The sequence below is a fragment of the Apodemus sylvaticus genome, chromosome 5 (genome assembly GCF_947179515.1).
Source record: "Apodemus sylvaticus chromosome 5, mApoSyl1.1, whole genome shotgun sequence".
Classification (NCBI taxonomy): domain Eukaryota; kingdom Metazoa; phylum Chordata; class Mammalia; order Rodentia; family Muridae; genus Apodemus; species Apodemus sylvaticus.
Genome location: NC_067476.1, coordinates 95,229,267 through 95,251,255, shown reverse-complemented (window position 1 = coordinate 95,251,255; position 21,989 = coordinate 95,229,267). Strand labels below are relative to the sequence as shown.

The window sequence follows — 21,989 nt, the reverse complement described above, 5'->3', positions numbered from 1 at the left end:
GCACAAGTCATCTTGTATTTATAGTGAATTCCAGTCCTACCGAAACACTTTTATCATAGCAGAACGATGACCCAACATAGTATAAGACTAGAGTAGACTACTTTCTTTAAAAGTACACTGTCAATCAAGATTTCATTACAATAATTCATGTATAAGTGCACTACAGCTAGATTTCTCTGTTCTAGCCACTAGACCCAACCCTCTCCCTTCTCAGCCTTTCTAGACTGCTTTCTTCTCTCAAGGCCGGTTTTGGTATATCCTCAAATAATCTGTTTCACTTGTTGTCCAAGTAATCACACTCCAGAATTAACACAGAATTACTATATCAAGAAAGAAGGAAAGATTGAGAAAGAAAGGAGAAAAAAGTATATGGGGAAAGGAAAAGTGTTAGGAATCCAGGGTCTGAGGCTGGAGAGATTGCTCAATGCTTAAGGGCACCACTGGCTGCTTTTCCAGAGAACTAGGATTTACACCCCATGGCAACTCTAGCCTTGAGGTATCCAACTTCTTCTTCTGGACTCTGTGGACACCAGACCTGCATGAAGTACAGATACACACATGCAGACCAACCACCCATGCACATAACAATAAGCACGATTTCCTAGAAGCACAATATTTGTTTGGGGCAAAATATAGCAGCTTCTACTTTAAAAGTAATTCAGAGTCTTTTAAAGAGGAGTATATGTCCACAGAGATTGCTATTTTACAAAATAAATAAATGGGATTAAAAACAGGGAGGGAGCACTCAAGAACATAAAGAGAATAAACTTGTCCCTTTGAGATGATCAGAGAAGACACTGTGACAGAGACAGTGTTAGACATGAACCTAAAGTGTCAAGTTTCTAGAAACAGAGGCAGGAGAGGTGAGCCAGTGAGAGGGCATACTGTGCATGCTCTGGATGCTAAAGCACACTGTTCTGAGCAAACTGGGATCTGTTGCTCCAGCAGATGGCTGTGTAGATGACGGTGGTATATGAGGTTTCAAAGGTACATAGATGGTTATGATAGGGAGAACATAAATGCCAAGTTGAACTGTTTAGCATCAGCCCTTTGTGTAGAGAACTAGGAAGCCTTTTTAACAGAAAACAGGGTGACAGGTACTAGTGACAGATTCTGACCTCAGGTTAAACCGAATTATAATGGTGAAGATAGAGAAAGATGGAAGTAAATGCATTTGAAAGAGATTACAAAGAAAGAATTGCTTGTACTGCTGCTAATGTCAGTGGTAATGGTGGTGATGGTGGTAATGGTAATGATGGTAATTATGGAAGGATGGGTGGATGGATGGATGGATGGATGGATGGATGGATGGATATGAGTGTGTTAAAACTGAATACTAAGCTGAAATTCTTAGCTGAGAAATTTGAAGGTAGAGAGGAAAGGAATTGGGATTAAAGAAAAAGAAAATGGCTTAGTGTAAACCACAGCTAGCTTATTGTAGATCAAATAATAAGGATGCTACTATGTACAATACCCAGAGATGCCCCTAATTTAACTATTAAGATAAGAGATGAAACAACAGATGGAAGTGGCATTTATCTTCACACCATTTATAACTCTAGTGGTTTAGATTATTTTAGGGGATAGTTACATTGGGGAATTTTTTTTCAAGTAGTAGTTTTAAATATCTACAAGACAAAGACTGTCTCGATCATATTTATATGAAAGACTTTAAGATGGAAAATAGAATATCTGGAGTCCAATATCAGCTCTATTATTACTTGCTATGTAAATGTAAACAAGTTAATGAAACCTTCCAACCTCCGGCTTTTTAATATATACAGTGGCAAAAACAATACAGTGTATCTCAGAGTTATTTTTAAGGTATAGATGAAATATGCCACAGAAAACTTGATTACCACAGTATTACAAAATGAAGTATATAATGCAGCTGTGTTAGTTACCATTGTTTATCATGATCTCTGCAAGATCTGTAGCATTTGAAATTGGATGAATAATAGATTTTTTGAGACTTCAGGGCAACATGTAAATCCTTAATATATAAAGGTATTTTAAGAGAACACTGTGGTTACGTTCCTGACATCTGTTGAACAGAGAGATCCTCTGATTATTAGTAAAAGAGTTAGGTGATATAAAGAACCATGGTGTATGATATCAGTGTTCATGGTGTGTCACAAAAAATGTTGGTGGATGGTGATAGATGGTATTATAGATGATAAAGCTGTTCAAAGTGAGTAAGTCTTGGTGAATGATGGATGGGTGGAGGAGTTCTTTGTAGATGACAATGAATGATAGAGGAGGAGGATTTGGAGAGTGTAAAGTGTTCATAGTGGTTGGCAGTAAATAATGGCAGATGATACAGGAGGTTCACGTTGGATAGTGGTGGTAAATGGTGATGATGAATGATGGAAGAGTTTAAGGTAAGTGATGGCAGATAATTATGGCTGATGATTTTGGATGATGGGCTATTCATAATACATTAAGTAATAGTGAAGATGGTAGGCAATGATAGAGGTGTGCAGGGCAGGTGACATTGAGAATAATGACAATGAATACTGTTTATCGGGATGATAGTGATAGATCTTGGAGGATTATAATTGAATTGCTGACAGGCCTATGGGAAATCTCCTGATAGTAGAAGATGATATACGTAGGAGCAGATAGTAAGGATGTTTAGATTGGGTAATATTGAATGAGAATAGGGCTTTTTTAACTGGTGGTGATAGTGATGCTAGAATATTCTCATTGGCATAGTGGTCATTACAGGTTATAGAAATGATCAAGATTGGTGATGACAGACATGGTTAAAGATAGTGATTAATAGCTGGGCAGTGGTGGTGCACACCTATAATCCCAGCACTCTAGGAGGCAGAGGCAGGCGAATTTCTGAGTTCGAGGCCAGCCTGGTCTACAGACTGAGCTCCAGGACAGCCAGGGCTAAACAGAGAAACCCTGTCTCAAAAAAAACAAATCCAAAAAAAAAAAAGACAGTGATTAATAATAGTGTGGATGCATATCAAATACATGATGTCCAAAAAGAACAGAGGAGTAGCCCCTGGTTCTGGAAAGGCTCAGTGCAGCAGTATAGGGCAATACCAGAACAGGGAAGTGGGAAGGGATGGATGGGAGAACAGGGGGAGGGAAGGGGGCTTATGGGACTTTCGGGTGGTGGGGAGCCAGGAAAGGGGAAATCATTTGAAATTATATATATATATATATATAAAATTAAAAAAGAATATAATAATAGTGTGGATGGTAGTGCATGGGGAGGATAAAAACTAGTAATTATTGAACAGTTACCACATGGCAAACTGTTTAACATACTTTTATTTGCATTCACTATTAGATTATACAGTAATTCAGTGTTACAATATCTTAGTCTATGCAGGCAGTTACAACAAAATATTATTGACTGGCTAGGTTATAAACAACATACATTTCTTTCTAAAAGATTATGGAATGAGAAACCCAAGGTCAGAGTACCAGCATACTAATTATATAGTGAAAACAGATTTAATAAACTTTATTAGTTATTGATATGATCCATCCAACCCCTCAATAATAAAGGCAGAGTCCTATGGATTTATTTAATCAACTTAGCACAACTACGGGGGCCTTAGCCCCAACCTATTTTTTCTAGTGCTAGACTGCCTACTTCCCAGCTACACTACCCAAGACTCAAATACTTGCAGTTTGAGTCTTCCCAGGTTATTTCTGATCTGTCAGCCTTCAGTAGGGCATTTCAGGCATAGGCTCCTGGTTCATCATGTCAAATAGAGACCCTCTGTCTTCTCCATCTTCTTTCTTCTTCTTTTACCCTCCTTCTTTCTTCTCCTTGTGGTCCCTACCTGCAACCCCCAACCTGGTAACTGAAACCTCATCTGTCTTTATTCTCCCCAGAAACTGGCTATAGACACTTTTATTTAACTAATAGCTTTAAATTGGGGAGCAAAGTTTTTATATCATCACTTAGTGTATGTGAGGATCTGCTCATCAACCACATCTTGGTGGCCAGTATTTAGCATTTCAGTACATAGCAGCACCAGACCAGCTCCTAACATATCTTCCTTTTTGTCTAAATAAAAGGCTCTTTCTCTTGCACTAATAAATGACATCCACTAAGAAAAATTATGAAACAATTATGAAAACTATTAGGTAAGATTTACATTCACAAAGTCCAGTCCATCTTTATTTGGCAACTTTGGATAAAGTATTCTATTATCTATCCTATCTTGGTGAACTCAAAAAGTTGTGTACCTAAATAATTTTCTATTATAACTTGTATTACTAACCTAAAACATTTTTGTAGACCTAAAAACAGCTTCTTAAATCCTAAACAACTTAAGTTTAATTGTGAGACTTCAACTATCTAGTCTTTAACCCTATCTGAGACCTAATAAGGAATAAATATTATATGAGTATATAGGAAGTGCAGACAAGCAGTTTCTAAAACTATAGTAGTAACAGAGAAAGTTGAGTGCCAGAAAAGTCCCCCGGAATTTTTCTAAAATGTTGGAGCATCTTCAGCCTTCTGGACCAGTACATTTGACAGACCTGTATTTGTTAAGCTTGAATTATAAAGGACTCCTTACTCTGTCTTGGTAGAGCTCAGCAGTCAACTTTCCTACATCATGTCCATCTTGGACAGCATTTTCTCTACAGTTGAAGCAAGGGAAGTTTTCTGGCAAGTGGCAGCTTGCCATATTTGAAGCAAATTCCACATGGAGGTTCTCCAATGCTTATCATCTTCTTTGAAAAAGACTAGGGGTACTGCCAGGAGCAGACCGTATCATTGAAAAAATCATTTAATAATAAAACAACTTTAAATGCCGTATTCTGTACATGTCTGAGATTTTTGAAGACCTTCTATCTATTCATAGAATATCTAAATAGGCAAACTTTCATTTTAGCAATTTACTATCTAGGCAGCATATTCTGTGATAAATTAGACTAATATCTAATGTAACAATGACTGTCTGACTATTAACTTGCATTTCTTAATTATCCTAAACAGTTTGTAATAGCAGCTTTAAAGAGGACTAGAACTTTATATTAAAGTATTAAGAATCATCTAGGCACAATGCCTCAGTAAGAGTTGAAAAATATATACTCAGTATTTTGTAACAAAACAACCTCAAATTTTGTATCAATATACATCAGTGCAACAAAATATAACCTCAATATGTATCACTTACAAAGATCTATACCAGTGTAAGATTATTTGCTATACTGGTCTCAGACTCCACGGAAGCAGTAGGCTCCCAGGACAAAGGGGAGAGACAACCTGTAGAGAGCGCCTCCAGGAGATAGGCAAGGCCCACAACTGAGGTCCACCCACACATCTCAAAATTTATAACCCAGAAACGTTCCTGTCCAAAGGAAAGATGGGAACAAAAATGGAACAGAGACTTAAGGAAAGGCTAACCAGAGACCGCCCTACCTAGGGATCCATCCTATATGCAGACACCAACCCCCCACACACACACACACACACATTATTACTGATGCCAAGAAGTACTTGCCAACAGGAAGTACAGCCTAGTATGGCTGTTCCCTGAGAGGTTCTACCAGCACCTGACCAGTACAGATGCAGATACTCACAGCCAAGCATCAAACTGATCCTAGGAACCCCAATGGGAGATCTAGGGGAAGGACTGAAGGGGCTGAAGGAAATTCCAACGGCATAGGAAGAATGATATCAGCAAATTGGACCTCCCAGAGCTCCCAGGGACTAAACCACCATCTAAAGAATATACATGGCTGAAGCCATGGCTCCAGATACAGATGTAACAAGGGGATTGCCCTAACTGGCATCAGTGGGAGGGGAGGTCTTTGGTCCTGTGGAGGCTTGATGCCCCAGCACAGGGGGATGCTATGAGTGAGGCAGGAGTGGGTAGGTGCATAGAAGAGTGCCCTCATAGAGGCAAAAGGGAGCAGGAAGGGGGAGATGGGATGGGGAGTTTGTGGAGAGGTAACTCAGAAGGGGTATATCATTTGAAATGTAATGAATAAAATGATTAATCAAAAAAAGAAAGCAAAGGAAAAATATTTTGAAAAAATTGGCTATAAAATGTTCTTTGGCTGTCAATCCTTCTCCCCCTACAGCATAGTGATGTTTACTCACTATAATAATAATAAATAGCATAGCTGAAGTAGCAAGGTTCTCTGGAATTCAGTTATAAAAATGCTACTCCTATTCATAAAGGCCACACTGATGAGCTAATCACCCCCCCCCACAGGTCCCACCTTTAAACGCTATTCCATTGAGAATTAGGATTCAAGTTCTGAATCTGGCAGCATGTGTGCATTTGCACCATAGCCATAGGTACAGTTGTCTTCATGGTCTTAGAAATAAGCCCTGGAAGCTTAAAGAGGTTAAATATTTTGCCTCAAAGTTGTATCAGTAAAAGGACCAGGAAACATGAGAAGAGTAACCCAGAGGCCAGGTCCCTGATAAGCACAATAAATGGTGGCATTTTCTCCTTTCAGTTTGTCAAAAACTGTGGCATAGGCAAATGTGACATAAATCTAGTGCTCAGGAGGCTGAGGCAAGAGGATTTCAAATGTGAGGCCACTCTTAGTGACACAGTCTCTTCGGATGAGGAGGGGGGCAAGAAGGGAAGGAAGAAGAACTATATATTTAATTATATTTTTAAAAATATTTTAAACCCTTTGATACCAAAATGATACAATCGGAGAACTCTAATATCATTTTAATGGAATATTTGATCTAACCTTTCTAAATAGAATTTCAATATAAAATAACTTCTTAAATCAGATCCTTTTTCTACTGTATTTACTGTCTTTTGATTGCCTTGGGTTGTGTTTAATTCTGCAAGAAATAAAGCTTCTATGTACCTAAAAATGGCAAACTGTGTAGCCAGACATAGGATATGTCCATTTGTCCATGACTTTCTGATGTCGGGAGTAAGAAAGAGAAGATCTCATACCAGGCCACAAGAGGGGAAGATATTGTGAGCTTTGTGTTCCAGCCACTTCTTCATTATGCTATAGACATTCTTTTGAGAAATACAGTTACTTCCTAGTTCCCGGAAGCTGCTGCCCCAGGCTGAGACACCATCAGCGGCCAAAATGCACATATCTGTCATGTGAAATGTGAAGACCATGGGAAGGGCTGAAAGAGTAATGAAATGTGCTTTAGAAGTTGTGTGTCTTCCAACTCAAAGCAGAAAGCAGGGCAGTTACAATTAGAATTGTTAGGAAGGTATATGGAATTGTTGCTAAAGGTTCTGTAACCCACCACACCTACAAATGTAGTGGTACATCTATGTGTGGCTATGCCAAGAAAGATGGTGTTTGCTGAAATTTGATAAGGTCAGTGTAGGAATATATAGAAAAGAAAACACTGTTAAATACCACCTTAAAGAAAGAAACAGCTGTATTTCTTTTAATTTCTTAATCCTTGAGATCACATAATTATATCATGTCCCTCTTAAGAGTCTGTAGAGCGGTCATGCTGATGGAGCCTACAGCTCCTTAGGATCCATGCACCTACTAGGAGTAAGAGTACAAAATGGCATCTTAACTTTAATGCTCATACAAGGTATAGGTCCTTGAGAGTCATTTTTTACACTCTATCTGCACATTCATGGAGTCAGAAAGGATTATTAACTTTTCTCATGACCGGTACTAAAGACCAGGGGTGGTCAGGGCAAAAATATATAATATATGGTATTTGTTCTGTAATTTACAATACAATTGGAAAGATCCAACAAAGTCTCAAAAATATCACCAACAATAATGGACTATAGTATAAGGATAAAGTAAACAATGTCATTAGGTACCCAGGAGAGACTACCAATTAGGATGCTAAGAGATGGTCCATTGTTCTTAGATCAGTGGCTAGAAGGTATTAGTAATTATGTGACATAATTCCAGCGCTCAATAGTTTGAATCAATGAGATAATCAGCTAGCCCTACTCTTGTCTTATCACAGTAGTTTACAAACAGACACCTAACTCCTCCTTCTCAGATCAGAAGTAATGTCTTCAGTACCTGTGATTATTTGGTTTAAACAAGTCTCCTGGAATGATACTAAAAGTAGCATTTGCTGAGAAACATATTTTGAGTCTTAGCACCCTACCTTGTGATATTCTGTTAACTAAACAAGGCATTTCTAGACTCTTAATGAACCCCACATGCTCTCTCACTCTTAGGGGATATCTCTTTTCCCTGGGACTAGTTGAAATCTGAGAGTATGCACAACTTGGGTTCTTGCAAACAGAAGCTGACAATGGTCTGACAGTACAGTGATAGGAAGAATTTTCCGTGAAATCCTTTCAAGCCTCTCCCTTAAGTGACATCTACTCATTTATTCAAGAATTCTTAGCTGGGCAGTGGTGATACATGCCTTTAACTCCAGGACTGGGGACTAGAAGGCAAGGGTCACAGAGGCAGGCAGATCACTGCAAGTTCAAGGACAGCCTGGTCTATAGAACTAGTTCTAGAACAGCCAGGGCTACACAAAGAAACCCTGTCTTGAAAAACTCTTTTGCAGATGAAGGTATAGCTCAGAGTAGGATACTTATCTAACGTGCACAGGCTCTGGGTTCAATTCTAAGCACTTAAAAATAAACAATAACTATTTTGATGGCTTATATGTCAAACATTAGCAAAACTATGAGCACACAGGATCAGATAATTCAGACATAGCACTCTGTTTTTATAAAATATGCAGGTTAGTGAGAAAAGTGGGTGCAAGGAAGGGTGCAGTGTTTGAGATGGCCAGATTTCTGGGGCTCTCATGTTTTAAGATACTCCTGAAGAATTTCATAGAGTTGCCCAAGTCAAGAATTTATGACAAGAGAATGGGAAGAAAGAAAATATTGCAAGGAAACAAACTTAATAACAGAACTATAGTTAGAACACCGAGAGTGAGAAAAGGTAGCAGGTTGAAGATGAGATCAGCGAGGCTCTATTAATTGTCCCTGAGTCTGACACCTTTACTGGCATAAAGTGGAGAGAATCATTTCCATTTCCATTTCTATTTCTATGCAACTGCTCAGACATGTTAGAAAGTCATGGCATCATCAATGCTGACTTGAGAGCCTTTGACGAAAGGGACATTGGGCATCCACACATTTCTTAATCCCATTTCTTATTTTGGAACTCCAGCAAAATTATTGTTATACCCTTGGGCAAAAGCAGTTTACCCCCAAAATGTTCTTTCTCCCTTGACAAATACCTTAAGGTCAGCATTCAGCTTCACCAGAGTAGACCTATACTCTTCTGTCCCCACTATTCCATGAAGCCTTTGCAAACTCTTCTCCTCAGACCCTTTCTAATTAGCCATAGTGGTTGGATTCTTTTCTCTTTCTCTTGAAGAGTACATTTGCATCCCCAACATATGTCCGAATTAAAATAATCAGGGAAGAGCTTCATGGGTCAGTTCTCAGAGTCAAGCTAATTAGCTAAGTTCTGAAGATGTGAGATTTGGATTAAAAGGGGGCTAATTGGGCAAATGAACTTGGATGCAACCTAAGTATCCAACTCCGATTTCTCAGCTTCTGCTTCTGCTGCTTCTGTATCCTGTAAACTCTGTGGTGCTAATTGCTATGAGATGAGATGAGCTGAGTACAGCATGCTGATGAGGGAATGTGCTGACCTGCTAGCATTTCCAGTGTGAGCTAAAAACACCGGAGTGCAGTCTTTGGGTCAGCCTTACTAATAAGGTTGGGGGTTTTCCCCTCCAATTTGACTCTTATTATTTCAAAAGTCATGTGTGTAGATTACCTGCTAAGAATTATAGGCTAGAAATATTTGAAAGCTATGACATGCAAGACATCTGTGCCTAAGAGTATTTGTTTGTGAATATGTCGATCCTTCTGGTACTTATATTGAAATCTACCTCCTGTGAGTAAACTGTATTGGAATATAGCGAGAATATCAAGTAGAATTGACATGGTATTCTTTTTTAAATATATAGTTAGTATTTGAGAATTTCATACATGTACACAATGTGTTTTGATCAAATCAATTTTCCTGTCAAACTCCACCCATACCCTTACCACTTTTCCCCACAGATATTCTTTTTTTGTTTTAACCCTTGGAACCTAATCAGTACTGCCAACATGGGCATGGATTATGCTTTTTGGATATTGTATATGGGATGAGACTTGAATAGAAGCTGTTTGTCCTGACAAAGAGTCTCACTGTGCATTCCAGGCTGGACTTGAACATGCCAGTTTCTCGACTCGGCCTCCTAGTCCTAGGATTCTGGACACAGCTTCTGTGTCTAACTCACAGGTGGCAAATATCTTCACAAAGTCTCTACACTCTCCATGAAGAAATGACAATTGCTACACAATGACATTTGCTGAACAAACGATGAGCTGTTTAAATTCAGTGTAGTGAAAAACTCTGGATCGAGTGAACATGATTCTAAAACATTTTTACAATTCCACAAGAACTCCCATTTTTATTTCCCTAATTGTAGTACTAGAGATGAATCCCAGGGCTATGAAGAAGCTGGCCACGTGCCCTACCCCTGAGCTATGCGCTCAGCTTTAATTATTCCAAATAAAACATTTTCATGAAACAAAATTTAAACTGCCCAGATAGTTTTAAAATATGTCTATAAATTATCTGGTATTCCTACCTCCAGAATGCAAGCCTAAATCTTCTTCCTTTAAGTGTGAGCTAGGTTTAGTAAATCACTCTTAATGAATAGAACACTGCAAGAAGAGCATACATAACCAGACTGTTACGAGGACTGCAGATTCAGTCCTGTTCTCTTGATCTGTGGGAAGTCAGTAGCCATGCCAGGAAGATACCCAAGCACCCCTCTAAAGGAGAGAAGGAACCAAGGCCTGAATCTGCCATCCAACAAGCAATTGAGGCATCATGCTAACAACCGTATGGTGAACTTAGATGCTGACCCCACCCCCCTACCCCCCAGCTATAGACAAATCGCCAGAAGACTGCAGCTGAAACCGACTTGAGGCTATAACTTCAAACGCATCTCGGGCCAGGAGCATCTGGCTTAGTCACTCCCAAAGTCCACACCTGTGGAAACTGTGAGATGGATGGTCATTGTGTTAGACTGTGATGATGTCAGAATATCTTCAGAGGACTTAATAACTCCATAGCTAGCCAGCCATGTGCACCTTAATCCCAGCACTTGGAAGGCAGAGACAGGCAGATCTCTGTGAGTTTGAGGCCAGCCTGGTCTACAAAGCAACTTCAGGACAACCAGGGCTACACAGAGAAACCCTGTCTTGAAAAAATGAAAAGAAAAGAGTAACCTCCAAAGCTATCCAAATGCTCACTCTCTTATACAGTCTACCACCCAAGAAATACTTAATGGTTTTGAAGAAAAGCATTTTTTTTTTTAGGCTTCATGGAATATGCATTTTGAAAAACATGCATTTGACTCTGGCTCAGGGATCATATTCTCAAACATAAATTAGGATTTCACCCAAAAAAGGAGGTATGTTTTCTATTACTAGAAAAATTTATACAGGAGATTCTTCATCATGATCAATGACTTCTGATATCATGAAATCGGCCCTATAAATTCAGAGCGTTCTGGGATATGTACTTAACTCCAGGACAGTCATCAAGTAAGGAGCTATGTTATCATTTCCCCAGATCAGCAGAGGCGTGATAGCTTAGTTTCCTTCTTACCACTCAAGGAAGGAGGAAGTCTTAACTTAGTAAGATGGGAAGCTCTTTCATCTGTAAGTCACTTGCAAATGGACTTGTTAGCAGGAGACTGAGTAATATATGTGCCTTCTGAGGTCCTCGACATGGTAGGGACATCCCAGAGGTTAAAAACAAAATAATCCTGAGCTGAAAAGAAAGATTCTATTCTATATTGGTCAATTCTGTAATGAATAGATCTGGCCTCATTTGTCAGAGGTCACCTTTCCTTCATCGGTATTTCCTTATCATATCATATTAATAGGTGGCAAAGCAAATGAAACACAGCTCTCCCAGCTCACCAGCTACAAATAACTTCCAGGTTGTCCTTTCCAGAGGGAAGGACACCAGGCCTCTCTCTCCCTCAGGCGAAAGCGTGGAAGAAAATGCCAGTGTTGTGGTCAAGCTGCTCATCAGACGACCCGAGTGCTTCGGCCCAGCTCTGCGGGGTGAAGGGGGCAATGGACTGCTGGCCGCTATGCAGGGTGCTATTAAGATCTCAGAGAACCCCGCCCTCGACCTTCCTTCCCAGGGTTACAAGACAGAAGTGTAAGTGTGCGACAGTTGGCTGGCTAGCAAATACTGTCAGTTGGTAAATGGCTAGGGTGGGATCCACAGTTTTGGCCTGGTACAAAGAGCAGATGTTTTACGGTGGTCAAAACGCTTAAAATCACTTTGTCAGGCCCATGATTGTTTTGACTTGACCAGAGAGCTGAGGGGTCAGTAGCAGCTTCTTCCATTTCTTTAGACCACTGGGCGTAGCTGGCAAGCCACTGAGGTTTTCACAAGACCTGCCTACGTCATTGTCTCAGGAGGACTGCTCAGGGAAGTGTTTGAGTGTTTGGATTCCCTACAGATTGATTGTGGAATTTAAAGTTTCAGAGTCTAGTAGGTACAGAGTCTGACTGCCTTGTTCCGCTCCCCTACCATGCCCAGTACCCATTTGCCTTTCTTTATCTAGTTTATGCCCTGTAGTCTACAGAATGTGTGTCACCCAACAGAGTTGACTCTCCGGCCAGCTAGCTTTTCCTTTCCCCTTCGTCATCAGTTCTGAGAGACGACTTAGTAGCTCAGAGAGAGCTTAAAATACATGTGTCTCAACTGTCTTATATAGCATGAGCTAAAACTAAGACCTGAAGTAATATAGCTTGTTCACCTCAGAGCCAGGATGTTAACACAGCTGTCCTGACGCCTCATCCAGCTGGCTTTCTGTGTACATTGAAAGAGGAAGAAAGAACGAATAGGGGTTAGTATCCAAATTCATGTTTCAAGGTTCATGGGATCCTGGAGCTATTGTGAAAAAAATATTAGTCCCCTTTGAGCTTAGTGAATAAAACCGCCTCACCAGCTCGTGAAGGGAGAGTTTGTTCAACCAGAGTGAGGTGTTCTTTTTAAGCAGTACTTTCCACTAAACAAAGCAGTCTCTCACATGCTTTCCCCATGTTGATTCTTTCTCTGCAGCACACAGGATGATGAAGAGGAGGAAGAGATTGTGCATATGGGCAATGCAATCATGTCATTTTACTCGGCGCTTATAGATCTGTTAGGCCGCTGTGCTCCCGAAATGCATGTAAGTGACAGAGCTTCCTGACAGCAGCTTTGAGGAGCCTGAGACAAGGACTCCTGAGAAGCCCTGAATGTAGTTTCTTCGTCTGGGTCTGATAATTACTAATAAGCTTCTCTCTAGATTACTTTTAGTTAATGCCAAAGTAGCTTCCTCAGTGGGTCCTTTCTAAGAGAGGAAATAGGGGTGGGGAGAGAGACAGACAGAGACAGAGACAAAGAGACAGAAAGACAGAGAGAGAAAGAGACAAAGAGATCTTCTTACAGAAGGAAAGTCTAAATCTTGGTGTTGGAGGCTGAGAAGAATGACCAGGATTCTGGTTCCTTCTGTGTTGTCCCAGCCTTATTACATCAGCCTCTCTTTATACTTCAATCACTTTCAGGAAAGAAAGAAAGGGAGGCATGGAAGCAGCAGGGTGTCCTACAACTTAGGAGAAGGGTCCGGCCTGTTGTGGCCTGTTGTTCCCGCCCTACTTCTCTCCATCACTTCTGGAAGCAAGCTACACAGCTGGCTTGTTCTCAAAACGCACAGCATATGAAAGCTAACTCGCCTGGGCCTGCCTGAGGAAGACATGCACGCCTTCCTTGCTGCCTGAAACCTCCATGCCCTAACATATTAAACACACACACACACACTCACACACACACACTCACACCCCTACACACCTCAGAATCCCTCCCTGGCCCCTTGTCCTCTGCAGACAGAAAGCTGTAAGCTGCACCGGCACTGTCAACCTGCAAAAAAGGGGGGTGGCAGGCCGAGTAGGCACATAGGGCCCTCCTGAGCCCCATGTCTCAGAATCCAGCAGTCCACCCGGGCTGATCTGGTCCTCAGTTCCTAGATGTTACTTTTCAGCAGAAAGTCCACTGCGCCCTCTTGGGAGACCTCTTGTGCAGGAAAATAGACATATATACCTATGTACATGCAGTGCAGCTAGTTAGTATGTGTATGAATGAACCTATCTTCTCTGGGATGACTCCAATAAAACACTCAAAGGGTCTTCTTTCCCACCCCAATGTTCTTCGAACTCAGAAGAAACTGAAATTTGTAAATCATTTTCTCATCTGCTATAATTGTGAAATCCACTGTTTAGAACACACTGTCAGGACTCTGACAGGCCCAGAGTTAACTGCTGAGGCTTTTAGCCTCAGTAAAGAAAAGGTGTGACTGCAGTCCATGGTCTTTCCTCTCTCAGTCAACCTACTTACAGTGAGTGAAGCAAGAGGTAGTTTCTCTTTCCCTGTGACCACAAGTAGCAGTTAGGGGAACTCAGAAATCCACCCCTGCTGATAGGACCATTCTCCTGCCTTAGATTAGGAGAGGCAGTGTGGCAGGTGTGGAAGCCTCCTCTGTCTAACCTCTTTCCTGTGTGACAGCTCATCCAAACAGGGAAAGGGGAAGCCATCCGGATCCGGTCCATCCTGCGCTCCCTGGTCCCCACAGAAGATCTTGTTGGGATCATCAGCATTCCCCTGAAACTGCCCTCCCTCAACAAAGGTAGGGAAGCCCGCCCTCCAGCAGGAAGCATGCCTGCCCACTCAGCAACACAGGGACCACTCTAACTTTCTAAAGGGTGATAAAATGAGCTGGTGATAGCCCTTAGCGTGGCCTGACTCTTCTCACTTGCCCATGTGCCCTAGGAGAATAAGGCAGCCGGGGAGTAGGCATGCAGGCTATCTTCGCCCATGGACCTGAAAACTCTCACAGCCCAAGATAACAAGTAACCCCAATCATCCCCAAAGCTTGTTAATTCTGGGTCACTCTGCCTTATCTTCAGGCACATTGATGGATTTGAAAAGATAGCATGAGTTTGGCTATTGGGGTGCTTCCAAACCGCCATTCCATGGTACATCTTCAAACTTAAGGAATAGGGCCTCTCAGACAGTAAATCTAGAAATTGTTGTAGAACATGTGCCTTAGCTAGGGTTTCCATTGCTATGAAGAAACTCATGCCAACTCTTATAAAGGAAAGCATTTAATTGCTGCTGGCTTACAGTTTCAGAGGTTTAGTCCACTATCATCATGGCAGGAAGCATGGAGGCACGCAGGCAGACCTGGTGCTGGAGAAGGAGCTGAGAGTTTTACATCTTGATCCCCGGGTAGCAGAGAGTCCGTACCACTAAGCATGGTTTGAGCATATATGAGATCTCACAGCCATCCTCCACAGTGACACACTTCCTCCAGTAAAGCCACACCTGCTTCAATAAGGCCATAGCTCCTAGTAATGCCACTGCCTGTGGCCCAAGCATTCCAACACTTTGAATTCCCCTCGTGGTTAAATTAGTAACACTGGACATAGGAACAAATATTTTCTGCCTACTTGATGATCATATTTTAATGAACTGCTTGGAGAATGAGAAAAACAGAGTTACCCAATTGAAAAGGTCTATAAGGGGCCATTCCTAGGCAAACCACCACAACACACGTTTTTTAAAATGTTCTTGCACATGTGCCATTTTTATAACTTCACAAAGCATAGTGAAATAATAGTGTATCTGAGAAAACATGTTAAACGACCTGGTTCCCAGTGATGCAGTGCTTTCTTTGAGCACAAAGCACTTGCTCAATCCCACAGAAATCATGTTTGTCAAAGCACCATGGCTATGTGAGACACCAAGTAAGCCTCAGACACTCAGCTCCCAACCTTCCTGGGCTTAGGGATGAGGGGTTGTGTGGTGTCCTTCTGTCTCAGCAGCCCACACAGACTTCTGGGCAGGAGGAGGCCCTAGGTTGGACAGCACTTCAGCCCTGTGCCTCTTGGCATGCTTAGGAAGTCTGCTCCAGGTCAGCATTTCATAGGCTGCCCCTCTTCTTGGTCACTTAGGCGTTCTCTTTCCTGGTTTTCTTATTGTTGTTGTTGTTTTGTTTTGTTTTTGTTCCATTTTTTTTTGTTTTGTTTTTGGTGTGAGACAGAAGAGAGAAAGCTGTTTCTTATGCCCACTAGAACTTATTACCGTCCAGGCCAATCGACTTTATCTTCTCTGCGGGCCCCTCCCTTCCTCCCTGAACCAGGTTTACTTTTTCTCTTCTTGTCTTTCTTCTCTCTTTTCATTCAAATAAGACTAAAATGATGGGGTGACTTGATCTAAGCATCCCCTAAAGCAGACACTGAAGGAGTGCTTGCTGTTTTACGCTGTGATCTGATGACTACAGACATGACAAGTTATTAAATTTTATCTACTTTCTCAGCATCTGGCCACTTGCCTTCCTATATCATCCACCAAAGAGCAGTAGCTCAAGTTTGATTTCCAACAGTTTCCCCCCGTTAGGATAGAGATTCTCACCATGTGGTAGCACAGAACACAGAGTTGGAGAGAGAAGACATAAAGCCTACCATTGTACAGTATTTTTGACAGAGAAATTGCAGTTGATACAAATAACTGATTATAATTTAGAGGAAAATGAGAAATTTAGAAATTAGTGAACTGTGACTTTGAAAACAATCTACTTAAACTTTTAATGACAAACTTGTTTAATGATCGGCTCATAGAGGTTTGACAGGTGCTTCTTCCGTCCTCTCTTCAGCCGCTTCCTTGCTTAGGTCTTATTTCTAAACTTGCAGCCGCCCTGACGCAGTGAGCGGTGGACAGACAAGCTCTACGCTGCTGTGTCTCAAACTGCAGAAGCAGGAAATGATGTGCTCTGTTTTTCAGATGGGTCAGTCAGCGAGCCAGACATGGCAGCCAACTTCTGCCCTGACCACAAAGCACCCATGGTGCTGTTCTTGGACCGTGTTTATGGCATTAAAGATCAAACTTTCCTGCTCCACTTGCTGGAAGTTGGGTTTTTACCTGACCTACGAGCTTCTGCATCTCTAGATACAGTAAGTAGCTAAAATAAAGAGTACAGAAGGGAATTTCCTCATGGTTATATTAGACGCAGGAACAAATATTTTCTGCCTGTTGATGATCATCTTTTAATGTCCTGCTTGAGAAAGAGAAAAACAGAGATACTCAAAACTGGAAAATTATAATACATTGGCCCAAAAGTTTATACGCAGGTAAATCTGGCCTTAATTTTCTGTCCGATACCTTCCATTGAAGTTTTTCACAATCCAGCATCCGCTGCATCTCCAGCTTTGGGGCACTATTTCTTAAGGAAATGAGGACAGGAAACCACTATGATCTTCTTCATAGGATGTTTTCAGAGCATCCCTGTTACCCAGCAGGTACTAATAGCAATTTTCTATTATCTAAATCCTGCTTAGACTAGTTATGAGTATCACCAAAGATCCCCCAAGAGAAAAAATATATATGAGAATATGGATCCGCTGCTTATGGAAAAGGCTGGAGGGAGGCATTTCAGGCCAGAAGTACTCTTCATTCTCACTTATTTTTGCCCTGACCACCAGCCGGAGGTGTGACAGAGGTCAGTACAAGAGGCCAAGGGCAAACGCACAGTTGGAAATCAAAGCTGGGATAAAGAAATCCAGCATCCACTGGCATCAAGATAAGAAGTGTCTGACCATAAGATAAGAAATGCCAGCTGTCATATCTGCGTCTTGGGAGAAGTGGGAAGCGAGGCCACGAGAATCAGCTTAATTCTACAAAACTCTTACTTTAGGCTTGTTTGCAGTTAGGCTTCTCAAGGGCGCCATCTGGTGGCCAGTAATAGGAACTGCAAGCTCAGGAGTGAGGAATTGGCTGGCAAAACCTAGATTCTTTGTTTCCTGGAGACAGGGCATGGAAATGAGGAACAGTTTATCAATGAAGGTGTCAGAGCCATAGATATTTTTATATCTCACCATACTCCACCCTACCACTAATTTTGATTGGAGATTTCCTATAAATCTCTAGGTTTTAAAACAACTTTTGAAATTTGTGGACTCCAAGTTTTCTGACTAAAGTATTTAATTTTGGGTTTTTTGGCTTTTTTTTTTCTGTAATTCAAACAGCTAATTCTATTCCAGCATCTGCTCTTAGATCATATACTTTACAGAGCACCATATGACAAAAGGAAAAACAGAAAAAAAGAAAAAGAAAAAAAAGAAAAAAGAAAAAAAGACGTTTCAGCATTAGTTCCTCATATGAGAACACTCAAGCCACGGGACTCAACGCCCTGCCCCCCTCATTTTAACTACACTGTCTCCGAAAGTGCTAAATGTAAAATATGAGCTATTTTTTTTGTCAGCATGGGCACCAATGCCTCCAGAAGATAAACTTCTGATAATTAATACCAACACCCAGAAATGTGAAGGGTTCGGAGAGGACAATTTTTGAAATCATAAACTGCAGGGACTTGTCCGTTCAGCTATAATGGCTATGATAATTGCAGGAAATAGTGACATTTTTTTCTGTGTGGGTCTCCAGGCTTCTTTTGAGTCCTTGGGTTTCCAACAGTGACATGAGCCATGCCCTGGCTCTATTTAGTGACACAGAGTGGATCTTCCTTTGATCCGGCTTGCCTGTCCAAGTTTACAAAGAGGAACAGTGTTAGTGAAGATCCTACCAGAGCTTCAGGAAAGGCCTGGATTGCTGTTCCTTCTGTCTCCTCCTGGAGGTCAGGTTCCCTGGAGTGAGGTCAGCCCCATAGATCATTTATCAGGCTGTGGGCTGCTCAGTGGGCGGCAGAGATCTACTTCCTATTTGTAAAGCTGGTGAATTTGAGGGATGTGGCAGCAGATACCCTTTTGTTAACTTTACATCATGGGGGGGGGGGGGGGGACGGACCCCTGGAAGGTAACAAGTACGAGCTAAATCCAGAATGATTATGCAATAGTCAGAACCTGGAAATTCAAATATCAAGGATGCTGGGTTAAATGGCCCATCAATTAATTGATTTTAGTGAGAGTTCAAAGTTCTTCTTTGAGACCATTCAATGTCCAGTCATCTTTATATGTCGGCTTTGTTCTGGGCGTGGGGGCTTCCCTTTTTTGCTTCCATTTAAATGAGAAAGAGTCATGAGTAGGTGTATGGGGGAGGGTCCAGGTGAGGGAAGAATAAACAGTTTAGCCAAATTTAGGTAACCCAGGATGGACCAAGACTTCAAGAGTCTGACCTCAGCTTATTTATTTGTGTGATATTTAAACATATCACAATTTGGGGGGAAAAAATCATATAGCAATTACTCAGTGCCATGAGTGCAGTGAAGTTTAAGACATGTTTGCATTGAAACTCTTTACAAAGTACATATGGCTTTGTCCATAAGGTGGCTTCTTGTTGATTTAGAAGCATTGCTCAAGATAAAGGTCTGGGGATAGTGACTGAGGTAAATGTTGTGCCTGCTGGAGTCAGGACTTGTCCTGTCCCTAAGATAACATAGACGTCATTTACAATGTTGTCAAGTACAAATGACAGCTCGCACAGGATGAGTTTTATGCCCTAGGATCAATGCTCATGATTTAAATGGAAGAGTCTGGGATAAGTAAAACATAAATTCTGGGAGATGCGGGCTGAGTCTGGCTCATCTAACTGGAAAGGACCACCAGGTTGTAAACTACATCAGTTCCCAGCATTCAGAAGGACAGGTTAACTATCTCCTTCCCTAGAAAAATGCCTGTGTTTAACCTCCCTGGCTTCGTTCGCCAGTACGCATCTGCATGCACAATGGCGTATCCCCTCTCCAGGTGGGCTGCAGCTATAGCCATGTGTCTCCCTGGCCTTGCATGGAGCTCCGTTTGCAGGCGCCGCTGGCTGTTTTCTGAGAGGTTAACCGATGCCTGTTCCCTCCCTTAGGTGTCCCTCAGCACCACAGAGTCTGCGCTGGCACTGAATAGGTATTTATGCTCGGCCGTGCTCCCACTCCTTACAAGATGCGCCCCTCTCTTTTCTGGGACAGAACACTGTACTTCTCTGATCGATTCTACACTGCAGACAATATACAGGCTTTCCAAAGGAAGGTCCCTCACCAAGGCACAGAGGGACACCATAGAAGAATGTTTGCTAGCCATTTGCAAGTAAGTGCGCCCTCCTGTGGTTTTTACTTGTGCATAAGTACCCATGCCAAATGCATCTATGTTGTCACAGTTAGGCAGTACGTAATTATATAATAGAATAATGCATTATGAAACTGAGTTAATCTGAGGCCACTACTCAGCCTTTGTCACATACCCAGCCTACCATTTCTCTTAGAATGTGCTTGTTACCTGTATTGGTCGCGTAAACTTCTGTGTAATCATCTCTCATTACGAGGAATGGGAGGGTAGTGTTCAAGACTTACCCATTTCAGGTGAAAAACTTGGAAAACTCGACATCTTTTGTGCCTGAAATATTTCTTGAAATAATATGAAGTTATTATCTAGTTCTGAAATGAAACCCAAAAAGATTGCTCCACTATCTAAATGAGATAACTTTTACACAGAAACAAGACTCTACAGGTAAATCAAAACCTCCAGGTTTCCCAAGACTTAAGCAAAAGAGTCTGGCCACAGTAGTGGAAAAGACAATAGTTTTTGCCAATGTGTGCAGGCATCCAAGGCAGCAAAGAACACTGGGAATCTGGTTCAAGTCTGAAATAAGAAAGGATGTGGTGCTTTTGAGTAACTGGTATCACGCCGTGGGCTAGGATCCCAACCTCTGCTTTAACCCATCAGTCTCCCTGCTGGGCTGTGAATTAGAATCACGTTCTGAGATCTTAGATAAATAGCCCAGTTCCCATATCCCAGCCCCAGGATTCAAAATCCTGAGGGATAGAATCTGGAATGCTAGCTCTGAAGCTCTTTGAGTAATTGATCCTGTTAATGACATGCAGCTGTGCTTGAGAATTACTAGTGAAATGATCAACAGGCTAGAGGAGGGGCGTCACTCCTGAATCACGTTAACGGCACGTGTCCCAGACACGTGCATCAGAAGGTTCATGATAGAAGAAAATTTATCAGAGTTGTTCACCATTCAAACATCGGCAAAAAGGCAATCTCAAATAGGTGACACTGTGACTGTATTAGTTTGGGTTCTCTAGAGTCACAGAATGTATGGGCAGTCTCTATGTAGTTAGGGAATTTGTCGATGACTTACAGTTTATAGTCCAACTCCCCAAAAATGGGCAGCAGCAGCTGTGGATGGAAGTCCAAGGATCTAGCAGTTGCTCAGTCCCACAAGGCAAGCAGGCAAGGAAGAGTGAGTAAATCTTCCTTCTTCCAATGTCCTTATATGGATCTCCAGCAAAGGGTGTAGCCCAGATTAAAGGCCGTAGGTCTCCAGCAGAGGGTGTGGCCCAGGTTAAAGGCTGTAGGTCTCCAGCAGAGGGTGTGGCCCAGGTTAAAGGCGTGTGCCCCCATGCCTTTAATCCCAGAGGATCTTGAACTCGAGATCTCTTTGTCTTAATCTTCTGAAATCCATAGCCACTATGCTTCAAGATCTCCATGCCAAGATCCAGGTCAGAAATTTATATCTCTGAGCCTCCAGATTAGGATCATAGGTAAGCCTTCCAATTCTAGATTGTAGTTCATTCTAGATATAGTCAAGTTGACAACCAGGAATAGCCACTACAATGACTTACCTATTAGACTCTCTGTAATGAGGATGATACCCAAGACACTCACCACTGATGGGGTTACAAAACAGTACATCACTTTGTCAGGTGATGTGGCAGTTTCTCCCAAAACTGTAATTTCAACAATCATATTCCTTGTGTTTATTCAAATTATTTGATAGTTTATATCACACAAAAACCTGTATGTTTATATCATTGCATACATTATATATATACAACATAAATAAATTATATCATATAAAACTTGATTTTTATATCACATTAGTCATCATTAACAAAGCTTAAAACAACCAAGATACCCTTCAGTAATTCTGTGAATTTAAAACAAACAAACAAACAAACAAAAACCCAAAAACCTATAGTAAGTCCAGGA

The 21,989-nt window shown here is 41.5% G+C and overlaps 1 protein-coding gene across 1 annotated transcript in view; it reads left to right on the top strand.

The window, feature by feature from the left end:
• Positions 1 to 21,989, top strand: part of Ryr3 (ryanodine receptor 3) — a 410,215-nt gene that overhangs the window by 259,237 nt on the left and 128,989 nt on the right. Inside the window, 5 exon segments of the mRNA XM_052181674.1 lie at positions 11,991 to 12,171; positions 13,084 to 13,192; positions 14,563 to 14,683; positions 16,840 to 17,009; positions 19,861 to 20,081. Of these exon segments, the coding sequence (XP_052037634.1) occupies positions 11,991 to 12,171; positions 13,084 to 13,192; positions 14,563 to 14,683; positions 16,840 to 17,009; positions 19,861 to 20,081 (802 nt within the window).